This window comes from Pseudophryne corroboree, chromosome 7, assembly GCF_028390025.1.
Source record: "Pseudophryne corroboree isolate aPseCor3 chromosome 7, aPseCor3.hap2, whole genome shotgun sequence".
Lineage (NCBI taxonomy): Eukaryota > Metazoa > Chordata > Amphibia > Anura > Myobatrachidae > Pseudophryne > Pseudophryne corroboree.
Genome location: NC_086450.1, coordinates 375,733,371 through 375,757,078, shown reverse-complemented (window position 1 = coordinate 375,757,078; position 23,708 = coordinate 375,733,371). Strand labels below are relative to the sequence as shown.

Genomic DNA, 23,708 nt, shown 5'->3' with positions numbered 1-23,708 from the left:
GTATGGTGAAGCTGTAGGCGCTGCGAGCTTGCTTGCACATGCGCAGTAAGGGTGGCAGAGCTTAGTGTGTCCTTATTGGAAGAGGTTATGTTACAGGAAGCGCAGCAAGAGAGACAACGCGCACAGGGGCCCCGCAATCATGTCTACAGCAATGAACTTTGGAGTAAAAACTTTTAAACCTCGCCCCCCAGAAAAGGGGTCTTTCCCACTGGATCACTTTGGTGAGTTGTGTCCTTGTGTTTCGTGGCTCAGGTATGTCTATGGCTTGGGTAATTGGGTTGTGACTGACGCTGAAGGACAAATCATGTCAGTGTCAGCACTTGTCATTTCCATTTAGCAAAACAATTGTTAAAAGAATAAGCCCATAGACGCACAACAGCCTCCTCTGATGGATAGACAATATAGAGACATGCAGCACCTGCCTGGCCTCTCCAGTGGTGCTAGACAGTAATGGGGCTGCTGTACCATCGGGCACTACATTATGGTGACATGAGAATCTGCCACTGTATAGTAAAAGTCTGCACAGGTGCTTGTGGTAGGTAGCCTAGCCCACCCACTGTTCTTACATTCGCTGTCATCATCATCAGTATCTGGAATTCCACCAGCCCCATGCTGGAAGTGAAACATCCGTCTGAGACAGAGGTCCCTCATCCACCCGCACACTGCGAACGAGCACTGATTTTGGCAGACACATCTACAACGCTACCAGTGGCGGATCCAGGGGGGGGGGGGGGGGGGGGCGCTCGGGCCCGTGCCCCCCCTGTCATTTGTGGCCCCCTCCCCCCCCCCCCCCCAGGGCTGTCTTAACGGCAGTGTAGGCCCCTGGGCACAGCAATGCATTGGGCCCCCTACCCATCCTCCAGTAGGGGTGGTACATGACTTCCGGGGTGGTAGGGGGTGTTTAATACGCAGGATAGGGGTTGCTAATGGAGTGGGCTTAATATTCATCATTTTCTGGTGGGAGGGCAGCTTGCTTGACTGCAGATATCTCAAGTTCCTGAAAATATATTTCTTAGCTTTAAATGGGATAAAAAACTAGAGAGTCCCACCTTTCAGAAGGTTCTGGGGATTTGGGGATCAGAGGTCAGGAGCCAGAGCAATCCTCCAATGAATATATAAAACTGTATACCAGGCGTGTGGAGCTGGAGCAGGGACCAGCTGCTGGAAGGCTGATATCTCTGGTTCTGGGCACAGTAGAGACAAGCTGACAGTGTCCAGCAAAAGGGGAGAGTCCCAGATTTTGTAGTATACCCTCAGAAAAACTCTATGTGAGACAGAACCTGAGATATCTGGCTGGGAAGAGCAATTAACAGGCTCGGATGGGGACCACTGCTTTCACGTTGGATATCTCCGGTTCCCCAAGGCCAATTTTAAAAAGAGGGGACCCTCAGCTATCAGCCTAGGGCCCTTATACTCCTGGGGCCCTTGGGCAAGAGCCCATTGAGCCCATACGAAAAGACGGCCCTGCCCCCCCTTGTGTCACTGAGACACGCTGCCGCTCAGTCCGGCGGCAGCGTGTCTCAGCTGTCAGGAGGAGAGCGCGGCTATCTGGCAGCGTGTTGCGGACTTCAAACCAGCCATCGGTCCGTGAGCCAATCAGAGCTCGCGGACCGGCAGCCAATCAGGAGCCGCCGGTCCGCGAGCTCTGATTGGCTCACGAACTGGCGGCTAGTTTGAAGTCCTACACGCCGCCAGACATAGCCGCGCTCTCCTCCTGACACCCTCATAGCCGGGCAGAGAAGCAGCAGCGGTAAGCAGCTGCAGAACTGCTGGGGGGGCATTTGTATACCTGCTGTGGGGGCATTTGTATACCTGGCACTGTGAGGGCAATTGTATACCTGGCACTGTGGGGGCAATTGTTTACCTGGCACTGTGGGGGCATTTGTATACCTGACACTGTGGGGGCATTTGTATACCTGACACTGTGGGGGCATTTTTGGATCTGGCACTGTAGGGGCATTTTTGGATCTGGCACTGTGGGGGCATTTTTGGATCTGGCACTGTGGGGGCATTTTTGGATCTGGCACTGTGGGGGCATTTTTGGATCTGGCACTGTGGGGGCATTTGTGGATCTGGCACTGTGGGGGCATTTGTGGATCTGGCACTGTGGGGGCAATTGTGGATCTGGCACTGTGGGTGCAATTGTGGATTTGGCACTGCATTATTGGGGGCATATGTCTGTGTATCACGTCTCATTTTAATTGGCCACACTAAATGACTGCGGGCATTACTACAGGCAACATTACTACTGGCAACATTACTACTGGGGGCAATACGGGCATTGCATAAGGGGCACCACTACTATGGGGTCTATATAAGGGGCACTACCAGTGCAGTAGACATTGCATAATGAGCGCTACAACTGTGGGCATTGTATAAGAAGCGCCACCTCACATGCACCGAAGCCACACGCAAATGTACTTCCCCTTCCATGGTGCCCCACCTATCATTTTCTTCTGGATCCGCCCCTGAACGCTACCATGACGTCAATCAGTTTTGTGGGATTGCATGGACACCTCAAAGTTGCTGCCAAGAAAAGCCCATTTCTCTGACGTCCTGGTGGATGCTGGGAACTCCGTAAGGACCATGGGAAATAGCGGCTCCGCAGGAGACTGGGCACAACTAAAGAAAGCTTTAGGACTACCTGGTGTGCACTGGCTCTTCCCACCATGACCCTCCTCCAGACCTCAGTTAGAATCCTGTGCCCGGCTGAGCTGGATGCACACTAGGGGCTCTCCTGAGCTCCTAGAGAGAAAGTATATTTTAGGTTTTTTATTTTACAGTGAGATCTGCTGGCAACAGACTCACTGCAGCGAGGGACTAAGGGGAGAAGAAGCAAACCTACCTAACTGGTGGTAGCTTGGGCTTCTTAGGCTACTGGACACCATTAGCTCCAGAGGGATCGACCGCATGGAACCGGCCATTGATGTTCGGTCCCGGAGCCGCGCCGCCGGCCCCCTTACAGAGCCAGAAGCAAGAAGTGTTCCGGAAAATCGGCGGCAGAAGACTTCAGTCTTCACCAAGGTAGTGCACAGCACTGCAGCTGTGCGCCATTACTCCTCATGCACACCTCACACTCCGGTCACTGATGGGTGCAGGGCGCTGGGTGGGGGTGCCCTGAGCAGCAATATATACACCTTGCCTGGCAAAATCATCACAATATATAGCCCCAGAGGCTATATATGTGATAAATACCCCTGCCAGAATCCATAAAAAAGCGGGAGAAAAGTCTGCGAAAAAGGGGCGGAGCTATCTCCCTCAGCACACTGGCGCCATTTTCTCTTCACAGTGCAGCTGGAAGACAGCTCCCCAGGCTCTCCCCTGTAGTTTTCAGGCTCAAAGGGTTAAAAAGAGAGGGAGGGCACTAAATTTAGGCGCAATATTGTTTATACAAGCAGCTATTGGGGAAAATTCACTCAGTTATAGTGTTAATCCCTACATTATATAGCGCTCTGGTGTGTGCTGGCATACTCTCTCTCTGTCTCCCCAAAGGGCTTTGTGGGGTCCTGTCCTCAGTCAGAGCATTCCTTGTGTGTGTGCAGTGTGTCGGTACGGCTGTGTCGACATGTTTGATGAAGAGGCTTATGTGGAGGCGGAGCAGATGCCGATAAATGTGATGTCGCCCCCTGTGGGGCCGACACCAGAGTGGATGGATAGGTGGAAGGTATTAACCGACAGTGTCAACTCCTTACATAAAAGGCTGGATGACGTAACAGCTGTGGGACAGCCGGCTTCTCAGCCCGCGCCTGCCCAGGCGTCTCAAAGGCCATCAGGGGCTCAAAAACGCCCGCTCCCTCAGATGGCAGACACAGATATCGACACGGAGTCTGACTCCAGTGTCGACAAGGTTGAGACATATACACAATCCACTAGGAACATCCGTTGCATGATCCCGGCAATAAAAAATGTGTTACACATTTCTGACATTAACCCAAGTACCACTATAAAAGGGTTTTATGTTTGGGGAGAAAAAGCAGGCAGTGTTTTGTTCCCCCATCTGATGAGTGAATGAAGTGTGTAAAAAAGGGTGGGTTCCCCCGATAAGAAACTGGTAATTTCTAAAAAGTTACGGATGGCGTACCCTTTCCCGCCAGAGGATAAGTTACGCTGGGAGATATCCCCTAGGGTGGATAAGGCGCTCACACGTTTGTCAAAAAAGGTGGCACTGCCATCTTAGGATACGGCCACTTTGAAGGTACCTGTTGATAAAAAGCAGGAGGCTATCCTGAAGTCTGTATTTACACACTCAGGTACTAGACTGAGACCTGCAATTGCCTCAGCATGGATAGTGCTGCTGCAGCGTGGTCTGTAACCCTGTCAGACAGGGATACTATTTTGCTAACATAAGAGCATATTAAAGACGTCGTCTTATATATGAGGGATGCACAGAGGGATATTTTGCCGGCTGGCATCCAGAATTAATGCAATGTCCATTCTGCCAGGAGGGTATTAGAGACCCGGCACTGGACAGGTGATGCTGACTTTAAAAGGCACATAGAGATTCTGCCTTATAAGGGTGAGGAATTGTTAGGGGATGGTCTCTGGGACCTCGTATCCACAGCAACAGCTGGGAAGAAAATTTTTTACCTCAGGTTTCCTCACACCCTAAGAAAGCACTGTATTATCAGGTACAGTCCTTTCGGCTTCAGAAAAGCAAGCGGGTCAAAGGCGCTTCCTTTCTACACGGAGACAAGGGAAGAGGGAAAAAGCTGCACCAGTCAGCCAGTTCCCAGAATCAAAATTCTTCCCCCGCTTCCTCTGTGTCCACCGCATGACGCGGGGGCTCCACAGGTGTAGCCAGGTACAGTGGGGGGCCGCCTCAAAAATTTCAGCGATCAGTGGGCTCGCTCACAGGTGGATCCCTGGGTCCTTCAAGTAGTATCTCAGGGGTACAAGCTGGAATTCGAGACGTCTCCCCCCCGCCGTTTCCTCAAATCTGCCTTGCCGACAACTCCCTCATGCAGGGAGGCTGTGCTAGAGGCAATTCACAAGCTGTATTCCCAGCAGGTGATAGTCAAGGTGCCCCTACTTCAACAAGGACGGGGTTACTATTCCACAATGTTTATGGTACCGAAACCGGACGGTTCGGTGAGACCCATTTTAAATTTGGAATCCTTGAACACATACATAAAAAAATTCAAGTTCAAGATGGAATCGCTCAGGGCGGTTATTGCAAGCCTGGACGAGGGGGATTACATGGTATCCCTGGACATCAAGGATGCTTACCTGCATGTCCCCATTTACCATCCTCACCAGGAGTACCTCAGATTTGTGGTACAGGTTTGCCATTACCAATTCCAGACGCTGCCGTTTGGACTGTCCATGGCACCGAGGGTGTTTACCAAGGTAATGGCAGAAATGATGATACTCCTTCGAAAAAAGGGAGTTTTAATTATCCCGTACTTGGACGATCTCCTTATAAAGGCGAGGTCCAAGGAGCAGTTGTTGGTCGGGGTAGCACTTTCTCGGGAAGTGCTACAACAGCACGGATGGATTCTAAACATCCAAAGTCACAGCTGGTTCCTACCACACGCCTACTGTTCCTGGGGATGGTTCTGGACACGGAACAGAAAAAAGTGTTTCTCCCGCAGGAGAAAGCCAAGGAGCTGTCATCTCTAGTCAGAGACCTCCTGAAACCAAAACAGGTATCGGTGCATCACTGCACACGAGTCCTGGAAAAAATGGTAGCTTCCTACGAAGCAATTCCATTCGGCAGGTTCCATGCAAGAACTTTTCAGTGGGACCTCTTGGACAAGTGGTGGGGATCGCATCTTCAGATGCATCGGCTGATAACCCTGTCTCCAAGGACCAGGGAATCTCTACTGTGGTGGCTGCAGAGTGCTCATCTTCAGGAGGGCCGCAGATTCGGCATACAGGACTGGGTCCTGGTGACCACGGATGCCAGCCTTCGAGGCTGGGGGGCAGTCACACAGGGAAGAAATTTCCAAGGACTTTGGTCAAGTCAGGAGTCGTCCCTACACATAAATATTCTGGAACTGAGGGCCATTTACAATGCCCTAAGTCAGGCAAGGCCCCTGCTTCAAAACCAGCCGGTACTGATCCAATCAGACAACATCACGGCAGTCGCCCATGTAAACCGACAGGGCGGCACAAGAAGCAGGATGGCGATGGCAGAAGCCACAAGGATTCTCCGATGGGCGGAAAATCACGTGTTAGCACTGTCAGCAGTGTTCATTCCGGGTGTGGACAACTGGGAAGCAGACTTCCTCAGCATGACCTACACCCGGGAGAGTGGGGACTTCATCCAGAAGTCTTCCAACTGATTGTAAACCGTTGGGAAAGGCCACAGGTGGACATGCTGGCGTCCCGTCTAAACAAAAAGCTAGAAAAATATTGCGCCAGGTCGAGAGACCCTCAGGCAATAGCTGTGGACGCTCTAGTGACACCGTGGGTGTACCAGTCGGTTTATGTGTTCCCTCCTCTTCCTCTCATACCCAGGGTATTGAGGATAATAAGGAGAAGAGGAGTAAGAACTATACTCATTGTTCTGGATTGGCCAAGAAGAACTTGGTACCCGGAGCTTCAAGAAATGTTATCAGAGGACCCATGGCCTCTACCGCTCAGACAGGACCTGCTGCAGCAGGGGCCCTGTCTGTTCCAAGACTTACCGCGGCTGAGTTTGACGGCATGGCGGTTGAACGCCGGATCCTGAAGGAAAAGGGCATTCCGGAGGAAGTCATTCCTACGCTGATTAAAGCTAGGAAAGAAGTAACCGCAAACCATTATCACCGCATTGGGCGAAAATATGTTGCGTGGTGTGAGGCCAGGAAGGCCCCAACAGAGGAATTTCAACTGGGTCGATTTCTGCACTTCCTACAGTCAGGAGTGATTATGTGCCTAAAATTGGGTTCCATTAAGGTCCAGATTTCGGCTCTGTCGATTTTCTTCCAGAAAGAACTGGCTTCACTGCCTGAAGTTCAGACATTGTCAAGGGAGTCCTGCATAGTCAGCCTCCTTTTTGTGCTTCCAGTGGCACCTTGGGTTCTCAACGTGGTGTTGAGTTTCCTAAAATCACATTGGTTTGAGCCACTTAAAACCGTGGATTTAAAATATCTCACGTGGAAAGTGGTCATGTTATTGGCCTTGGCTTCGGCCAGGCGTGTGTCAGAATTGGCGGCTTTCTCGTGTAAAAGCCCTTATCTGATTTTCCATATGGATAGGGCAGAATTGAGGACTCGTCCCCAGTTTCTCCCTAAGGTGGTATCAGCTTTTCACTTGAACCAACCTATTGTGGTGCCTGCGGCTACTAGGGACTTGGAGAATTCCAAGTTACTGGATGTAGTCAGAGCCTTGGAAATTTATGTTTCCAGGACGGCTGGAGTCAGGAAAACTGACTCGCTATTTATCCTGTATGCACCCGGCAAGCTGGGTGCTCCTGCTTCTAAGCAGACTATGGCTCGCTGGATTTGTAGCACAATTCAGCTTGCGCATTCTGCGGCTGGACTGCCGCATCCTAAATCGGTAAAAGCCCATTCCACAAGGAAGGTGGGCTCTTCTTGGGCGGCTGCCCGAGGGGTCTCGGCTTTACAACTTTGCCGAGCAGCTACTTGGTCAGGGTCAAACATGTTTGCAAAATTCTACAAAATTGATACCCTGGCTGAGGAGGACCTTGAGTTCTCTCATTCGGTGCTGCAGAGTCATCCGCACTCTCCCGCCCGTTTGGGAGCTTTGGTATAATCCCCATGGTCCTTACGGAGTTCCCAGCATCCACTAGGACGTCAGAGAAAATAAGATTTTACTCACCGGTAAATCTATTTCTCGTAGTCCGTAGTGGATGCTGGGCGCCCATCCCAAGTGCGGATTGTCTGCAATACTTGTATATAGTTATTGCCTAACTAAAGGGTTATTGTTGAGCCATCTGTTGAGAGGCTCAGTTATATTTCATACTGTTAACTGGGTATAGTATCACGAGTTATACGGTGTGATTGGTGTGGCTGGTATGAGTCTTACCCGGGATTCAAAATCCTTCCTTATTGTGTCAGCTCTTCCGGGCACAGTATCCTAACTGAGGTCTGGAGGAGGGTCATGGTGGGAGGAGCCAGTGCACACCAGGTAGTCCTAAAGCTTTCTTTAGTTGTGCCCAGTCTCCTGCGGAGCCGCTATTCCCCATGGTCCTTACGGAGTTCCCAGCATCCACTACGGACTACGAGAAATAGATTTACCGGTGAGTAAAATCTTATTTTCACAGATACATTTCTATTCACGAAGCAGTGAAATAAGTGGAGAAGTGAGCCAGTGGAGAAGTTGCCCATGGCAACCAATCAGCTGCTACGCATAATTTTATAGCATGTGCTTGATAAATGTTACTTTCATGCTGATTGGTTGCCATGGGTTACTTCTCCACTGGCACACATCTCCTCCACTCTTTTCACTGCTTCATGAATAGACCCCGTAGTGTGGTCGCAGGACGTATCAGTCTGTACACACAAACATATTACACCCGTGTGCTTAAGGCTGATTTGGCTTAGTCGCCGGTTTCTTTTGGCTGATGCACTGTACGCTGAGAGCCATGAGAACTGACCGCATTTCTACTTGGGTCTCCGAATCTGCCTCTATTATGAATTATTACAATTTTCCCTTAAGCACTTACAGTAGGTCTCTGAACAATTATTTCCAACTCTGTATTAGAAACTTTTACAAGCAGGGCCTTCTTTGTCATTTGTGTTACATTTTATGTGTATGTTGCAGTCTCTTCAGTTGTGTAATGTTCACCACATTTTAAAATCCATTCCAGGGAGACTGCTACTAAACCCATTCCTTGTAAGGCCATGAGACAACTACATATCGCTCCATGTCATGTTTACGGGTTACATACGTTTTATCAGCGGACGGGATGCCAGCTATCAATATCCTGACAGCGGCATCCCGCCCGCCAGTATGCCGGCAGTGGGGTGAGCGGTAAAAGTTCTCTTGCGGGCTCGGTTGCTTGCTGCGCTCACCACAGGATCTATTCCTACTTTATGGGTGTTGTGGACACGGGTGGGAATGGCCCTGGTGCATTGGGATTCCGTCTGTCGGCTGTTGGGATTTCGGCGTCGGTATCCTGCATGCCAGGATTCTGACAGCCGGCATTTTAACTGTAACCGTCTGTTTTTCTGCATTTGATTATGATCTACTTTCTGCATTTTAAATACTACTCTTCAGTAAATATTAACTTCTGCAGCCTATAATAATGTATGCATGGCTAGAATTGCTACTAATATGCAGTATAAGAGGAATTTTATCATGCAGCATTAAAATTGGGTTATATATTGTAGTGACACATTTCCAGGGATACATCTTTAAAAGTCTGGGCTGTCTATAGAATTTAGGGAACATTGGCAACTGATGGTAATGCTTATACAAAGTATCCTGTTATATTTATTTGTTTTATTTGTGTGTGTTTGTTTATTTATTTATTCACTACTAGGTGCAGCTAATGTTTTTGTTGTCATGTACATAATTTCTTATTGTTTTTTTTGTTTGTTTTTTACAGGTGAATGTAAATCACTGAAAGAAACATTCATGAAATGTTTGCGGGAGAACAGATTTCAGAGCAGTCTGTGCAGGGAAGAGTCAAAGGAATACCTAGAGTGTAGAATGGAAAGGTTGGTGCACTGTAATAAAGTGTATGAAAAATAAGGATTGTGGGGTGTGTAATTAAACTATAATTGTGTAGTAGTACTGGATCACATCTTTTAGTGTCCATATGTAGGCTGTTGTAGAGATTCACATATTGGACCTAATTCAGACTTGATCGTAGCAGCAAATTTGTTAGTAGTTGGGCAAAACCATGTGCACTGCTAGGGGGCAGATATAACATATGCAGAGAGAGATTTGGGTGGGTTATTTTGTTTCTGTGCAGGAAAATACTGGCTGCTTTATTTTTACACTGCGAAATAAATTTCACTTTTAACACACCTCACCCAAATCTAACTCTCTGCATGTTATATCTGATATATATATATATATATATATATATATATATATATATATATATATATATATATATACACACAAACAGAAAGTTCAGCACTCACCATAGCGAGCTCACTTATCCTCACAACATCAATAAATAAATGATGGGGGTTTAGTTAGTGAATTGGCCAATGCACGGAAGCCTGAGGTACCCCACCTTCTTGCAGGTCCTACACTATCACAAAGTCTCAAAAATTAAAACCTGGCAACTGTATCACACATAATATAACTGCACACATGCCCACTAGGTTTAATGTGTATCTGCCTGCATCTTATGGCTTTTAAAGGTACACTAGTCACCTGACTCTGGCTGATAAATTACTAAGGAGCAGCTGACACACAGGTTTAGAACAAATGAGATTACACAGGGGTGCATGAAAAGACCTGTGACCACGGTTAGTAAGAGTTAACCAAGGATGCAGTTATATTATGTATGATACAGTTGCTAAGTTTTAATTTTTGAGACTTTGTGATAGTGTAGGATCTGCATGAAGGGTGGGGTACCTTGGCGAGCGGTATGCAGGCTTCCGTGCATTGGCAAATTCACTAACTAAACCCCCATCATTTATCTATTGATGTTGAGAGGATAAGTGAACTTGCTATGGTGAGTGCTGAACTTTCTGTTTGTATATATTTGGGTTGGTGGCCATGGGTTGCATGCACCCCACCCTATGAGTGGTGAGTGCAGACATTGCACCACGCTTCTGGGGTGGCGAGTGCTGTGGTTTTCTAGATTTGTTTGTGTGTTATATATATATATATATATATATATATCCATGTGATCCGGCTCTCCTTTAATATACCTTACTGCACCGGGTGCCTCCGTGTAGAACCATGCATAGATACAGAGAACGCGGCACTCCTGGTGTCTCAATCAATTTATTTCAGGTGGACCTGAGGAAAATTACTTAATAAATGTCATTGAAACGTTGTCTACTACCTGCCTATGAAAGAAATTGATTGAGACACCAGGAGTGCCGCGTTCTCTGTATCTATACATATATATATATATATATATATATATATATATATATATTATATAATTTTTTTTTATTTTTCTCAAACATCGGAACATTGGCCAGGAACATCGCGACCGCCGCAACGTTACTTTTTACCCCCAAAACAGCTACCAGGTACACACGGGGGGAATCTGGGGGTGGCTTGGGGGGAGTTAGTTTACACTTTCCCGGTGGCTGCTGTAGTCTGCAGCCGCTGGGTTGGGGGTCCTGCCGTGCTAACCGGCAGCACGGCAGGCACTGGGGTAGGGTACAGGGAGGCAGAAGGACCTTAGTCAGCAGTAGCGGAGGTAACACTGCTAACACTGTTTATCTGACTGGTCGCATCCTGTGCAACCAGGTCAGATAAAACACTTGCTGTTATGGTTGCAGCTGATGCGACCATGCCAGGCAAGCTATTAAAGCTTACAGCTCATCACCCCCATGTAAATTCTGACTCCCCAGAGCGGGACTGCGCACCCGTCCGGTGGCGCCACTTAGTGACGTCATCACGCAGCCACAGCTACAGGGCGTGTGTGTACCATCACCATGACAACAACAATGCTCTAACAGGAAAAAGCGTAAAAGTACAAATACATTAAGAAATATGAACTTCTCAATACAGCGCTGCATCACTGGTACATTCTGTTGTACATAGCCATACAATTATCTGTGGAATACATTATCCCCAGGCTCCATGCACTACATTATCCCTACGTTTCACATAATCCATCAGATATAACCGGACAAATGTCGAGCCGGACACACACACAGCAGGAGGACTGACAATCTTTCCATACCCTGACACATGGATAAGTACCAGTATGATTTTATGCCCTTTCCAGCAGTTTGTTAACCCTTGGTCTCCTGTTTTCTACCGTTACACGATGCACTTTGTGACCTCTTATGTGCTGTTGAAAGTTATATATTGGATTATTACATAAACAATAGTAACTGCAGTTATAGAGTTTCACTGCAGACTCCAATAACAACTATACAAAGAATAAATTAAGGGGTAAATGTACTAAGCCGGGAAAAGAGTTGAAAAGTTGCCCATGGCAACCAATCAGCATTGAAGTAACATTTATCATTTGCATACTATAAAATTATACAGTGCAGCTGATTGGTTGCCATGGGCATCTTCTCCACTCTTTTCCCGGCTTAATACATCTACCCCTAAATTGATTAAATCCCAACGCTGTATTAATCAAATATGACTCTTCAAACGGTAAAAAATGGCATTTCATTTGTATATGAATGTTATATATTTTTCTACTGCGGGGTACACTGGGCTCCACAGGGAATGACATTGGGGTGTAAAGTAGGATCTTGATCCGAGGCACCAACAGGCTCAAAACTTTGATCTTCTTCCCAGAATGCCTAGCGCCGCCTCCTCTATAACCCCGCCTCCGTGCAAAGGAGCTCAGTTTTGTAGTTGGTGCCATGCAGTAAGCAGGCATACAACAGGGGGGCTGCTCCAGCAGCCCTGAGAAGAAGCTTTTTAAGAAAAATGAAGACTTTAAGGGCTGCAGCAGAGACACTGACTGTGTTAGATGTCAGTCAGACATCTCCTGCTGCAGCTCCATCACCTCCTCCAGCGGCGCTGTACACTCCCGCGCCCTTGTTGCCGGGTACCTACAGCGGAGGCTCCGGTTTTCTTCCAGTTAGTCACACACACGACCGCTGTTCTCCTGGACCGCGTGGCTGCACTCAGGGAAGAGGTAAGTGGGTCCCCCCGGCTGGACCCGTTGTAAATCGCGATCCCGCGCGGCCTGTGGGAGGCGGGCCACGAGTGCTGGCGTGGACACTGTGGTAGTACGGGGACCCCACTAGACCACCAGGGCATGGGCACAGGTCGGTTTTCTCTCATAAACCGTTTATATAAGTCCACAGTACCCGGTGGTGAAGTTCAGCAGGGGGATAAGGCTTAGACCTGTAGCCCCTCCCCCAGCCACAGGGCGCCATTTAGAGTAAATGTTCACGCCCTGGAGCTGCATCTCTCTCTCCCTCACTCCCTGTCAGCATTTGGGCGCCATTAGGACAAGCTGAGCTGATCCTGGGACTGTTTGGGCAAATCTTCCTCTGTAAAGCCGTCTGCATGTTAGCTCTGTGCATTTTACAGGACACTTAAGTATTCTACATGTCTGCTGACAGTGTTAGTTAAGAAATAGTGCATTTAGTCAGGGTTATATAGTACAAGTACCCTGTGATATACATCCAGTCTTTACTGTGCATTGATATATCTATTTAGTGTATAGCTATACATAGTTCTACTCTGTATTCCTAGTCCAGTGCAGTTTTATTGCATGTCATAATTTCTGCATTGTACAATGTGACTATGTGTGTGTGCATATAGCTGCTGTGTGACCTCCATTTCGTGTATCTCACTCAGATTGCTATCCCTATATTCTATAACCTGAGGGGGCTAAGTGCGTCAGGTTTATCATTTAGTATAGATAGTTCACAGGATATACTCAGTGTGTGTTTTTCTCTGTGATTTTTAGTCCCCATATACCTCTTGAATTCCCTGTTTGTCATGATACACTGCACAGGGGGTTCATGTCAGGTATTGTGCTGCTGATATTGTACTGTGTTGCCCTACATTGAGCTTTCGGATATGTCAGCTACAAAGGGCAATGGTGCTGGAACTGATCTCACATTGCGTGATGGTGATGCTGCAGACACATTTGAGGAAAACAGCAGCTGAGGATTCAGATTCTGGGGGGGTCCTTACCCCCAAGTGGGACTGTAGCAACAGGGGTTCAAAATGACCCACCTTGGGCTACCTTCTCCACGCTATTGAATACGCTGGTAACTAGACTAACGCCCCCTATGGGACCTCATGTGCCGGTACTTATGGTCCCAGCGGTTAACCCGCCATGGGCAGATCAACTGTCCGCTCAGTTACAGCAATTGAACCAATCACTGACTACTCAGAAGTCTAACCCTCGCCCGCCTAAGACCAAGGGGTCCTCTAAGTGGGCCATTACTTCCTCACAATCCACCAACATCCAAGACTTCTCGTCTGATGAGGATGGCGTTTATACTGATCACACAGATTCTGATCCCGATGCTTCTGATGGGGAATCTGTTTCACAGGTGGATGTTCCTGACTTGTTGGAGGCTATCAGGACCATTCTTCAAATTACTGATGACCCGGAGCCTGATGCTGCCGCTAAGAAACCGGGCAGGTTTAAACGTCAGAAAGTGGTTAAACAAGTTTTACCTCATTCTGACCATTTAGTTTACATACGTCATGAGTCCTGGGAAAATCCAGGAAAGAAGTTCACGCCTCACAAGAAGATGCTGGCTCGCTATCCCCTCGCTGCGAAGCTAAGTAAAAATTGGGAAACACCCCCGCCAGTGGATTCGCAGGTGGCGCGGCTGGTGGTATCATAAGTTCTGCCTTTAACTACAGTCATGTCTCTGAAAGAACCGACAGATAAGTGTGTGGAGGGTTGTTTAAAGGCAATTTACAACCTAACTGGTGCTGCGCATAGGCCCACCATTGCAGCGACATGGGCTGCAGAGACTGTTGAAGCGTGGGCTCAGGAGGCGGAGTTGCCTTCCAACGTTTCTGATCATGCTAGACAAGGTCTGTCTTATATTGTCACAGCCTCTCATTACATTAAGGTGGCGGCTTCTGATGCCGGCATTCTGACGGCCAAGGCTTCTACTACATCCATTTTGGCACGCCAGATTCTCTGGTTACGGTCCTAGTCTGTGGATCTGTACTCTATGAAAACCCTGGAGGTACTACCTTTTAAGGGAGACATTATTTTCGGAGAAAACCTCAACAAGATAGTGGCTGACTTCGCCTCTGCTAAAACAGCATGTCTACCTAGTACTGCTCCTTTGGTGCCGAAGGCTAAAAGTACTCCATTTCGCTCCTTTCGTCCTCCAGGGAAAGGAAAAGGTCAGGCATACCTGAAACAGGTTCGCACTTCCAAACCCAATAAGCCCAGACCCAAAACGGCCTTGGCTGCCCGTCAGCCTGCTTCCAAAACTGAAAAGCCTGCCACATGACGGGGCGGGCCTCCCTCGGGGGGATCCCAGGGTGGGGGGTTGACTTCTAGGATATACCCAGGAATGGTTGAGGACCACTTCCGATGCCTGGGTACGGGAAGTCGTCACTCGAGTTTACACCGTATCTTTCAAGAATCCTCCCCCTCATCGATTTTGCCTAACAGACGTTCCTTCGGATCTGGTGAAGGCAAAAACTCTTCATTTGGTGGTACAGTCCCTCCTGGATACAGGAATGGTAGTACAGGTGCCTCTGGTTCAGAGAGGCAAGGGGTACTCTTTACCGCTGTTCCTAGTCTCGAAACCGAATGGGTCCTCCCGGCCCATTCTCAACCTCAAGTCCTTTGAACAAATTTGTGTGGGTCTCCAAGTTTCGTATGGAAACTCTTCTCTTTATTGTTCTGGCCTTGGCACCTGGGGATTATATGGTCTCCCTGGACATACAGGATGCTTACCTGCATATTCCCATTGCAGTGTCGCATCAGCTGTACCTGAGGTTTGCGGTTGGCAACCTCCATTATCCATTTCGGGCTTTACCTTTTGGTTTGACCACGGCTCCGCAAGTCTTCACCAAGGTCATGGCGGTAATGACGGCTGTACTCCGCCGTCAAGGGGTCAGGCTCCTACCGTACCTGGACGACTTGTTGATCCTGGCAAATTCCCCAGAAATTCTCCTACTCCATCTGGATCTGGCTTTCCAGTTTCTGCAAGCCCACGGGTGGCTCATCAACTGGAAGAAATCTTCCCTGGTCCCTGCTCAGAGCATGGTGCACCTGGGGGCGTTGTTGGACACTCACAGCCAGCAGTGGTTTTTGTCTCAGGAGAAAGTCCTGTAGCTGCGGGCGGTGTTCAATGCTCTGAACTTGGCCCAGCATTTAATACAGAACAGACCTGTTCAAGGACAGTCGGACAACGCCACCACGGTGGCGTACATCAATCATCAAGGTGGCACTCGAAGCCGCATGGCAATGAGGGAAGTATCAAGGATTCTTCAGTGGGCGGAACGCCATATCGGCAGTATTCATTCCGGGGATCCTAAACTGGGAAGCGGACTTTCTCAGTCGTCAGGACGTACACGCCGGAGAGTGGATCCTCCATCCAGAAGTGTTGGTTGGCTTTGACGGAGTGGCTCTTGAAGCTTCCGTCTTGAGGGCCAAAGGATTTTCTGAGGCGGTCATTCTAAAACTATGTTGAAGGCCCGGAATCCGGCTTCTGCTCGGATTTACCATAGGGTCTGGAATTCTTACTTTTCTTGGTGCGCATCTAACAATCATGATGTTTACAAGTTTAGTACGGCCAAACTTTTGGCCGTTCTACAACAGGGCCTGGACTTGGGCCTTCGTCTGGTCGTCTGGTTTCAGAGAAAAATTGCAACTTTACCTGATGTTTATACACTCTGGGTGTGTTGCGGATTCAACCTCCATATGTCCCGCCTGTGGCTCCTTGGGACTTGCCGGTGGTTTTAGAGGCCTTGCAAGAGTCTCCGTTTGAGCCTCTTGAATTGGCAGACCTTAAGTGGCTTTCTCTTAAGGTAGTGTTTCTGCTGGCTATTGCCTCTGCTAGACGGGTGTCGGATTTGGGTGCTTTACTGTATCTTGTAGGTCACCATATCTGATTTTTCACGGTGATCGGGCGGTTATTAGAACACGTCTCGGGTATTTACCTAAGGTGGTGTCTTCTTTCCACCTTAATCAGGAGATTGTGGTTCCGGCCTTTGCCTCTACTGAATTGTCTTCCAAAGAGCGGTCTTTGGATGTGTTACGGGCTCTCCGTATATACGTGAAGAGGACTGCCTCCATTAGGAAGTCGGATTCTCTCTTCGTTCTATTTGGTTTTCACAAACGGGGCTGGCCTGCTCACAAGCAGACCCTAGCCAGATGGATTAGAATGGTGATTGCACATGCTTATGTACAGGCTGGCCTTCCAGCTCCTGCTACCATAAAGGCCCATTCTACTCGGTTGGTTGGACTTTCTTGGGCGGCCCGCCGTGGTGCGACCCTTGAACAATTTTGCAAGGCGGCTACGTGGTCCTCAGTGAACACGTTCATAAGGTTTTATGCCTTCAATACTTCCACCTCCCAGGATGCTTCCTTTGGACGCCGGGTTCTTGTGCCCGCTACAGTGCGTCCCCTCCCATAAGGAAATGCTTTAGGACAGTGGTTCTCAAACTCTGTCCTCAGGACCCCACACAGTGCATGTTTTGCAGGTCACCCAGCAAGTGCACAGGTGTATTAATTACTCACTGACACATTATAAAAGGTCCACAGGTGGAGCTAATTATTTCACTTGTGATTCTGTGAGGTGACCTGCAAAACATGCACCGTGTGGGGTCCCGAGGACCGAGTTTGAGAACCTGTGCTTTAGGACATCCCCCAATGTCATTCCCTGTGGAGCGCAGCGTACCCCGCTGCAGAAAACCGAGATTTATGGTAAGAACTTACCGTTGGTAAATATCTTTCCGCGAGGTACACTGGGCTCCACAGGGCGCCCACCCTGACACACTTAGCTTCTTTGGGTTGGTATGGCATTAGCCGCTGACACTTTCTCCTGTTGTGAGAATGTGCTGTATGTGGCTACTAACAGTTGTCGTCTCTTTTGCCTGCTACTGCATTGGACTGGTTAACAAAAACTGAGTTCCTGTGCACGGAGGCGGGGTTTTAGAGGAGGCGGTGCTAGGCATTCTGGGAAGAAGGTCAAAGCTTTGAGCCTGTTGGTGCCTCGGATCAAGATCCTACTCTACACCCCAATGTCATTCCCTGTGGTGCCCAGTGTACCTTGCAGTAAGAGATTTAACAACGGTAAGTTCTTACCATAAATATCGTTATTAATCACCTCCGCTAATGTAGTTAAAATATCCAATAATTAAAATATCATATAAAATGCAAATCATAACAACACATTTACCAGTGGTTCATTAAATCATACATCAGATTATCGATATAAAGAACCTAAAGCTTAAAGCATGCTTTACCAGGTTTTAGTTGTTATAGTGTCAATCTTGGGACTAGTTACCACACTATGGGGCTTATGTAATAGCCTGCGAGTTGCAGTCTTTGCAGGAATTTCAGCGAGTCTGCACATATTTTTAAAGCAGCAATCGTTTACAAGGCAAAGCAAATGTGGTTTTGCTTTGTAAATGATTGCCGCTTTAAAAATACAGGAAGACTCACCATAATTCCCGAACAGCCTGCAACTCGCAGGCTATTACATAAGCCCCTATATGTCCATATGGCAATATATAACAATCTACGGATTAGTCCAACTGGAGAAAGTAGGTGCACACCGGCAGCACAAAGAGCTCTATCCCTCTGTTTCAATGCTGGAAACAAAACGTAACGCCAAGTATCAGTTGGAGTAGTTGCAATAATATCCAAGAGGGTTCTGCTTGAGAAGCTAGCTGCTATCCTCTCCAGTAAATGCCACTGATACAGACTGCGGGACCTGAACAATTGTGCAGCCACATTCTAAAGCAGGGGTGGGGATCCTCCGGCCCGCGGGCCGTTTAAGGCGGCGAGTCTCAGCTGTCAGGGCAGGGAGGAGAGCGCAGCTATGTCCGGCGGCGGGTAGGATCTCAAACCAGCCGATGGTTTGTGAGCTAATCAGGAGCCACAGCTGCCGGTCTGCGAGCTCTGATTGGCTCACGAACCGGCGGCTGGTTTGAGGTCCTACACGCCACCGCCATATGCTGCACTCTCCTTCCCTGACGCAGTGGTGAGCAGCACAGTGGGGTGGGGGGCGGCATGTGTGGAGCAATGTGTATCTGGCACTGTGGGGGCATATGTGTATCTGGCACTGCACTGGCATGTGTATCTGGCACTGCACTATCCCATTTTAATTGGCTACACCCATTTTTTGGTGTGCACTCAGTACCACTAAGGGGCATAACTACTGGAGGGGCAGGGTCATTTTTAAGTTGATCATTTTTGTATGACCCCCGAAGGATTTTATAAATATCTAAATGGCCCTTGGTAGAAAAAAGGTTCCCCACCCCTGTTCTAAAGCAATACTGCACGTCCGGCTGGAATGTACAGTCAGACATTGGCTGGACCAGGTGGGTACTCTCCACTGTGTCAGATGATGTGGTGTGTTATTAGGATGTTAGCTAATGCCAATACAAAGTGTCAAGTTAGTGATGGCAATACCCACTTGTATAGTGGTTGGGGTATCTGTTAAGGCGCTGTATAAAGGTCCCAGGGGCTTATGTATCTCAGGGGTCTATTTACTAAGCCTTGGATGGAGATAACGCACCAGCAAACAGCTCCCAACTGCCAAGTTGTAGCCTGGGTTTGAAAAATTGACAGCTAGTAGCTGATTGGCTGGTAGTTCATCTTCGTTCACTTTACCTCCATCCAAGGTTTAGTAAATAGACGCCTCCTAACTGTCATGTTACAGGATGTGTTTCATATTTCCAATCCGAACTCTTATGATGGATAAGTAGTACTCAAATTGACAGGGGACTATGAGATGTTCTCTTTGCCGTTGTTTAAATGTTTCATTTTGCTGTAACATGGGAGATTAAAAACTAATGTATGTATGCAAACATACAATAAAGTATAACCTGAAGAGTTTGTGTATTTTCTTTCTTTAGACAACTAATGGCTAAGGAGCCGCTTGAAAAACTTGGCTTTAAGGACCTAATAAATGATCAAGCAGCGGAGGAGCAGAAAAAGTTAGAAGATTAATGAATTATATGTGAACTTGAAAGGATATTTATTCCCAACTTTAGAGACGTTTGGATTTATATCTGCACACTAAGGATGTGCCGACTGTGACATTTATGAATGGAGCAGCATTTGCCAAGATAATTCTTTTTCTCCTTTCTCTTTGTATTTATGCCATCACTTGGAGGACAACAATATGAGGAATACGATAAGGAGACTACAATTTATTTGGATTGTGTGATTTGCAACACAACTAATAAATACTTTTTTTTTTTTTTTCAAGTTGTTTAAAATTAGTAGAAAGGGCAAAACTGCTACAATGTAAGACTTATTCTACAAAACATGGATGAAGCTGTTGAACTTCTCACTGACTTTCTAACCCAACTTTGTTAAAAATAAAGGTATGAGAAGAGTATGGCGTACACTCTGGCAAACATCAACTGATCCACAAAACGCTCAAAAGCAGAACTTGTCAGTTATTTCCCTTCAGTCAGACTAATATAATATGTGTAATAGCCCACAGCCCATGTAGAGCTATACACTAATATAATATGTGTAATAGCCCACAGCCCATGTAGAGCTATACACTAATATAATATGTGTAATAGCCCACAGCCCATGTAGAGCTATACCTTTATCATACCCCTTTCACACCGCAAATATATCCCGGGATATTGCCGGGTTGAGCCTGCTCGAGGTGCAGTCTAAAAGCACTACTTTTGAATATCATAACCCCTTTCCCGTTTCCAATTCCCGGCTGGGATCCGGCATTGGCAGTGTGAAAGGGGTATATAAAAGCAGTGTTATACACGGGTTGGACCCTGGTCAATGTGCACTCTAAAGTGTCCAACCCGGGTTATTCAATCCTGCATTCATGTAAAAGTGCTGATTGGCTGTTCTTTGTGTGCCTTGATGATGTCAGCAGCCTGAACCCTGCTACACAGGAGAGAACAGAGGGGGTCATTCCGAGTTGATCGCTCGCTAGCAGTTTTTAGCAGTCGTGTAAATGCATTGTCGCCACCCACCGGGGAGTGTATTTTCTCTTTGCAGAAGTGTGAACGCTTGTGCAGCAGAGCGCCTGCAAAATCTTTTTGTGCAAAACAAGACCAGCCCTGTAGTTACTCTTCGTGTGCATTGATTCTAACGAGGAAGGGACGGCTTTTGACGTCACACACCCGCCCAGCCACGCCTGCATTTTTTCTGCCACGCCTGTGTTTTTCTAAGCACTCCCTGAAAACGGTCAGTTGACACCAAGAAACGCCAACTTCATGTCACTCTTCCTGCGTTCGGCCGTGCAACAGGAATGTTCGTTAGACTCTGTGCAAACCCATGATGCTCATTGTACCTGTACGACGCCCTGCAAATTGCGGTGCATATGCATGCGCAGAAAGGCTGATTTTTTTAGCCTGATCGCTGCGCAGCAAACAACGGCAGCTAGCGATCAACTCGGAATGACCTCCACAGAGCATTAAGAATTAGAGCTACTAAGAATTAGGGGTGAGGTGGAGATTGCTAGGCAGCTTACTGCATACCTCCCAACTTATTATAACTACAAAGAGGGACTTTGGGGTGCGCCATTCGCATGGGCGCCCGAAAAGGATGTGTGACCTATATGAAAGGGGCGTGGTCTAGTGGCAGAGCTGCGATCGTGAGTCACGCCCCCTTGTACCGTCACTGAGGGGGCATGCCCAGCACTCTCTGAGCTGCTGGCATGCCCCACCTCTGAATAGACGCTGTGCACGTGCGCACAGTGTCAGTGACAGGAGCCTTCCAACTGCCCCCACCACCACCACGGTACACTGCGGCCCGTGGGTGGGACAGTCCCAAAAAAACAGGACTGTCCCGTGAAAAGCGGGACAGTTTGGAGGTATGTTACTGGAACAGTTAAAGATGCAATTGTGTATAAAAACATAGGGGGTCATTCCGAGTTGTTCGCTCGTTATTTTTTTCTCGCAACGGAGCGATTAGTCGCTAATGCGCATGCGCAATGTCCGCAGTGCGACTGCGCCAAGTAAATTTGCTTTGCAGTTAGGTATTTTACTCACGGCATTACGAGGTTTTTTCTTCGTTCTTGTGATCGTAATGTGATTGACAGGAAGTGGGTGTTTCTGGGAGGAAACTGGCCGTTTTATGGGAGTGTTTGTAAAACCGCAGCCGTTTCTGGGAAAAACGCGGGAGTGGCTGGAGAAACGGAGGAGTGTCGGTGCGAACGCTGGGTGTGTTTGTGACGTCAAACCAGGAACGACAAGCACTGAACTGATCGCACTGGCAGAGTAAGTCTCGAGCTACTCAGAAACTGCACAGAGAAGTCTTTTCGCAATATTGCAAATCTTTCGTTCGCTATTTTGATAAGCTAAGATTCACTCCCAGTAGGCGGCGGCTTAGCGTGTGCAAAGCTTGCGAGCGAACAACTCGAATGAGGGCCATAGCTCTGTCAGCCATGATTCCTGCAATGCTGTGAGCTGTCCCACCCTCTCCTTTTGTCCCCTTCTGACACCTCATCTTTCTGAGCCAAAAAAAGTAAATTTAAAATGACATCCATGGTGTTTTTTATTTGCTGACCCGGGTTGAGTTAAAAGGAGCCAACCCTGCAATAACCCAGGTTGAAAGTGTAGTGTGAAAGGGTCTGATCCGGATTCAAAATACTGGGTCGGACCCGAGTTTGCGGTGTGAAAGGGCGATCGCTTAAAGCGCTGACTTGGGAACCATGTAGTGGACCTGTCTTGGCTACAAGCAGTGGGACCATATTCCAACCATCCTAGCTGCTAAAGCAGAGGTTATACATAGATTATTAGAAGGGGAATTGGTAAAGTGTTACAGCTATTTTCCTCAACACAATACTTTAACACCATCTTGTTAAAAAAAAAAAAGTGATTCCTCTTATATTAAAATGAGCCGACTTGTGGGTTTTTTTTGTCTGTTTTATGTTTTTTATATGTACATGTCCAACAGGAATAACTTTAGATTAGAATTAACACAACCGCTTCTACATGAAAACATTTTTTAATAACTTTATTACAGTAAAATATATATTTTTATGTGGTCACTGTTTCATATTTAAATTAAAAAAAAAGGACAGTGGGTAAAATCTCCTATCCTCACTGTAACTAACTGCCATCTGGAAATACTTACCGCAGCAACCTTACCTTCTCGGAGAGCACTGCAAAGCTATGAGAATGCTCATCTTTATCAAAATAATAATTACCACATAAAGAAAGTTTATTTGCAGTAAGGAAACTGCGCACGCCTATGGACACTCGGTAACATATACTCGGATGGTGTAATGGTTAGCATTACTGCTTCACAGCACTGAGATCATGGGTTCGATTCCCACCATGGCCCATACTGTGCGGAGTTTGTATATTCTCCTATACTTGCGTGGGTTTCCTCCAGGTACTCTGGTTTCCTCCCACATTCCAAAAATATACTGGTAGGTTAATTGGCTCCTAACAAAAATTAACCCTAGTGTGATTGTGTATGTGTGTACATGTGGTAGGGAATATAGATTGTAAGCTCCACTGGGGCAGGGACTGATGTCAATGGTAAAATATTTTCTGAAGCGCTGCAGGATATGTGTGTGAGCTATATAAATAACTGGTAATAAATATACTATGAAATATGAATCTTTTGCAGTGCCGTATCTAGACATTTTAGCGCTGTATGCTACATCATCGCCCCCCCATATTTAAAACAGGGCCAGTGTGTTGGGTGTGGCTTCATGGTGTGGCCACAAAATACCAATTCATTTCTGCAGCGGGGTACACTGGGTTCCACAGGGAATAACATCGGGGTGTAGAGTAGGATCTTGATCCGAGGCACCAATAGGCTAAAAGCTTTGACTGTTCCCAGAATGCATAGCGCCGCCTCCTCTATAACCCCGCCTCCGTGCTCAGGAGCTCAGTTTTGTAGTTGGTGCCTGCAGTGCAGGCAGACAACAGGCCTCAGAAGAGCTTTTATAAGTGAAATTTGAAGACTTCAGGGGCTGAGCAGAGACACTGTCTGTGTTAGATGCCAGTCAGACATCTACTACTGCAGCTCCATCACCTCCCCC

General features: G+C 47.5%; 1 protein-coding gene across 1 annotated transcript; it reads left to right on the top strand.

The window, feature by feature from the left end:
• The first annotated feature begins 40 nt into the window (after positions 1–40).
• Positions 41–23,280, top strand: LOC134945325 (cytochrome c oxidase assembly protein COX19). Its single transcript, XM_063934530.1, has 3 exons — positions 41–221; positions 9,497–9,608; positions 19,585–23,280. Exons 1-3 carry the CDS (start codon positions 140–142, stop codon positions 19,676–19,678), a joined length of 288 nt encoding a protein of 95 aa, XP_063790600.1. The 5' UTR covers positions 41–139; the 3' UTR covers positions 19,679–23,280.
• The last annotated feature ends 428 nt before the right edge of the window (positions 23,281–23,708 follow it).

Coding starts and splice junctions, on each gene's coding strand:
- LOC134945325 (XM_063934530.1), top strand. CDS start 140: ATGTCTACAGCAATGAACTTTGGAGTAAAAACTTTTAAACCTCGCCCC. Junction 222..9,496: donor TTTCCCACTGGATCACTTTG/GTGAGTTGTGTC, acceptor TGTTTTTTACAG/GTGAATGTAAATCACTGAAA. Junction 9,609..19,584: donor CTAGAGTGTAGAATGGAAAG/GTTGGTGCACTG, acceptor TTCTTTCTTTAG/ACAACTAATGGCTAAGGAGC.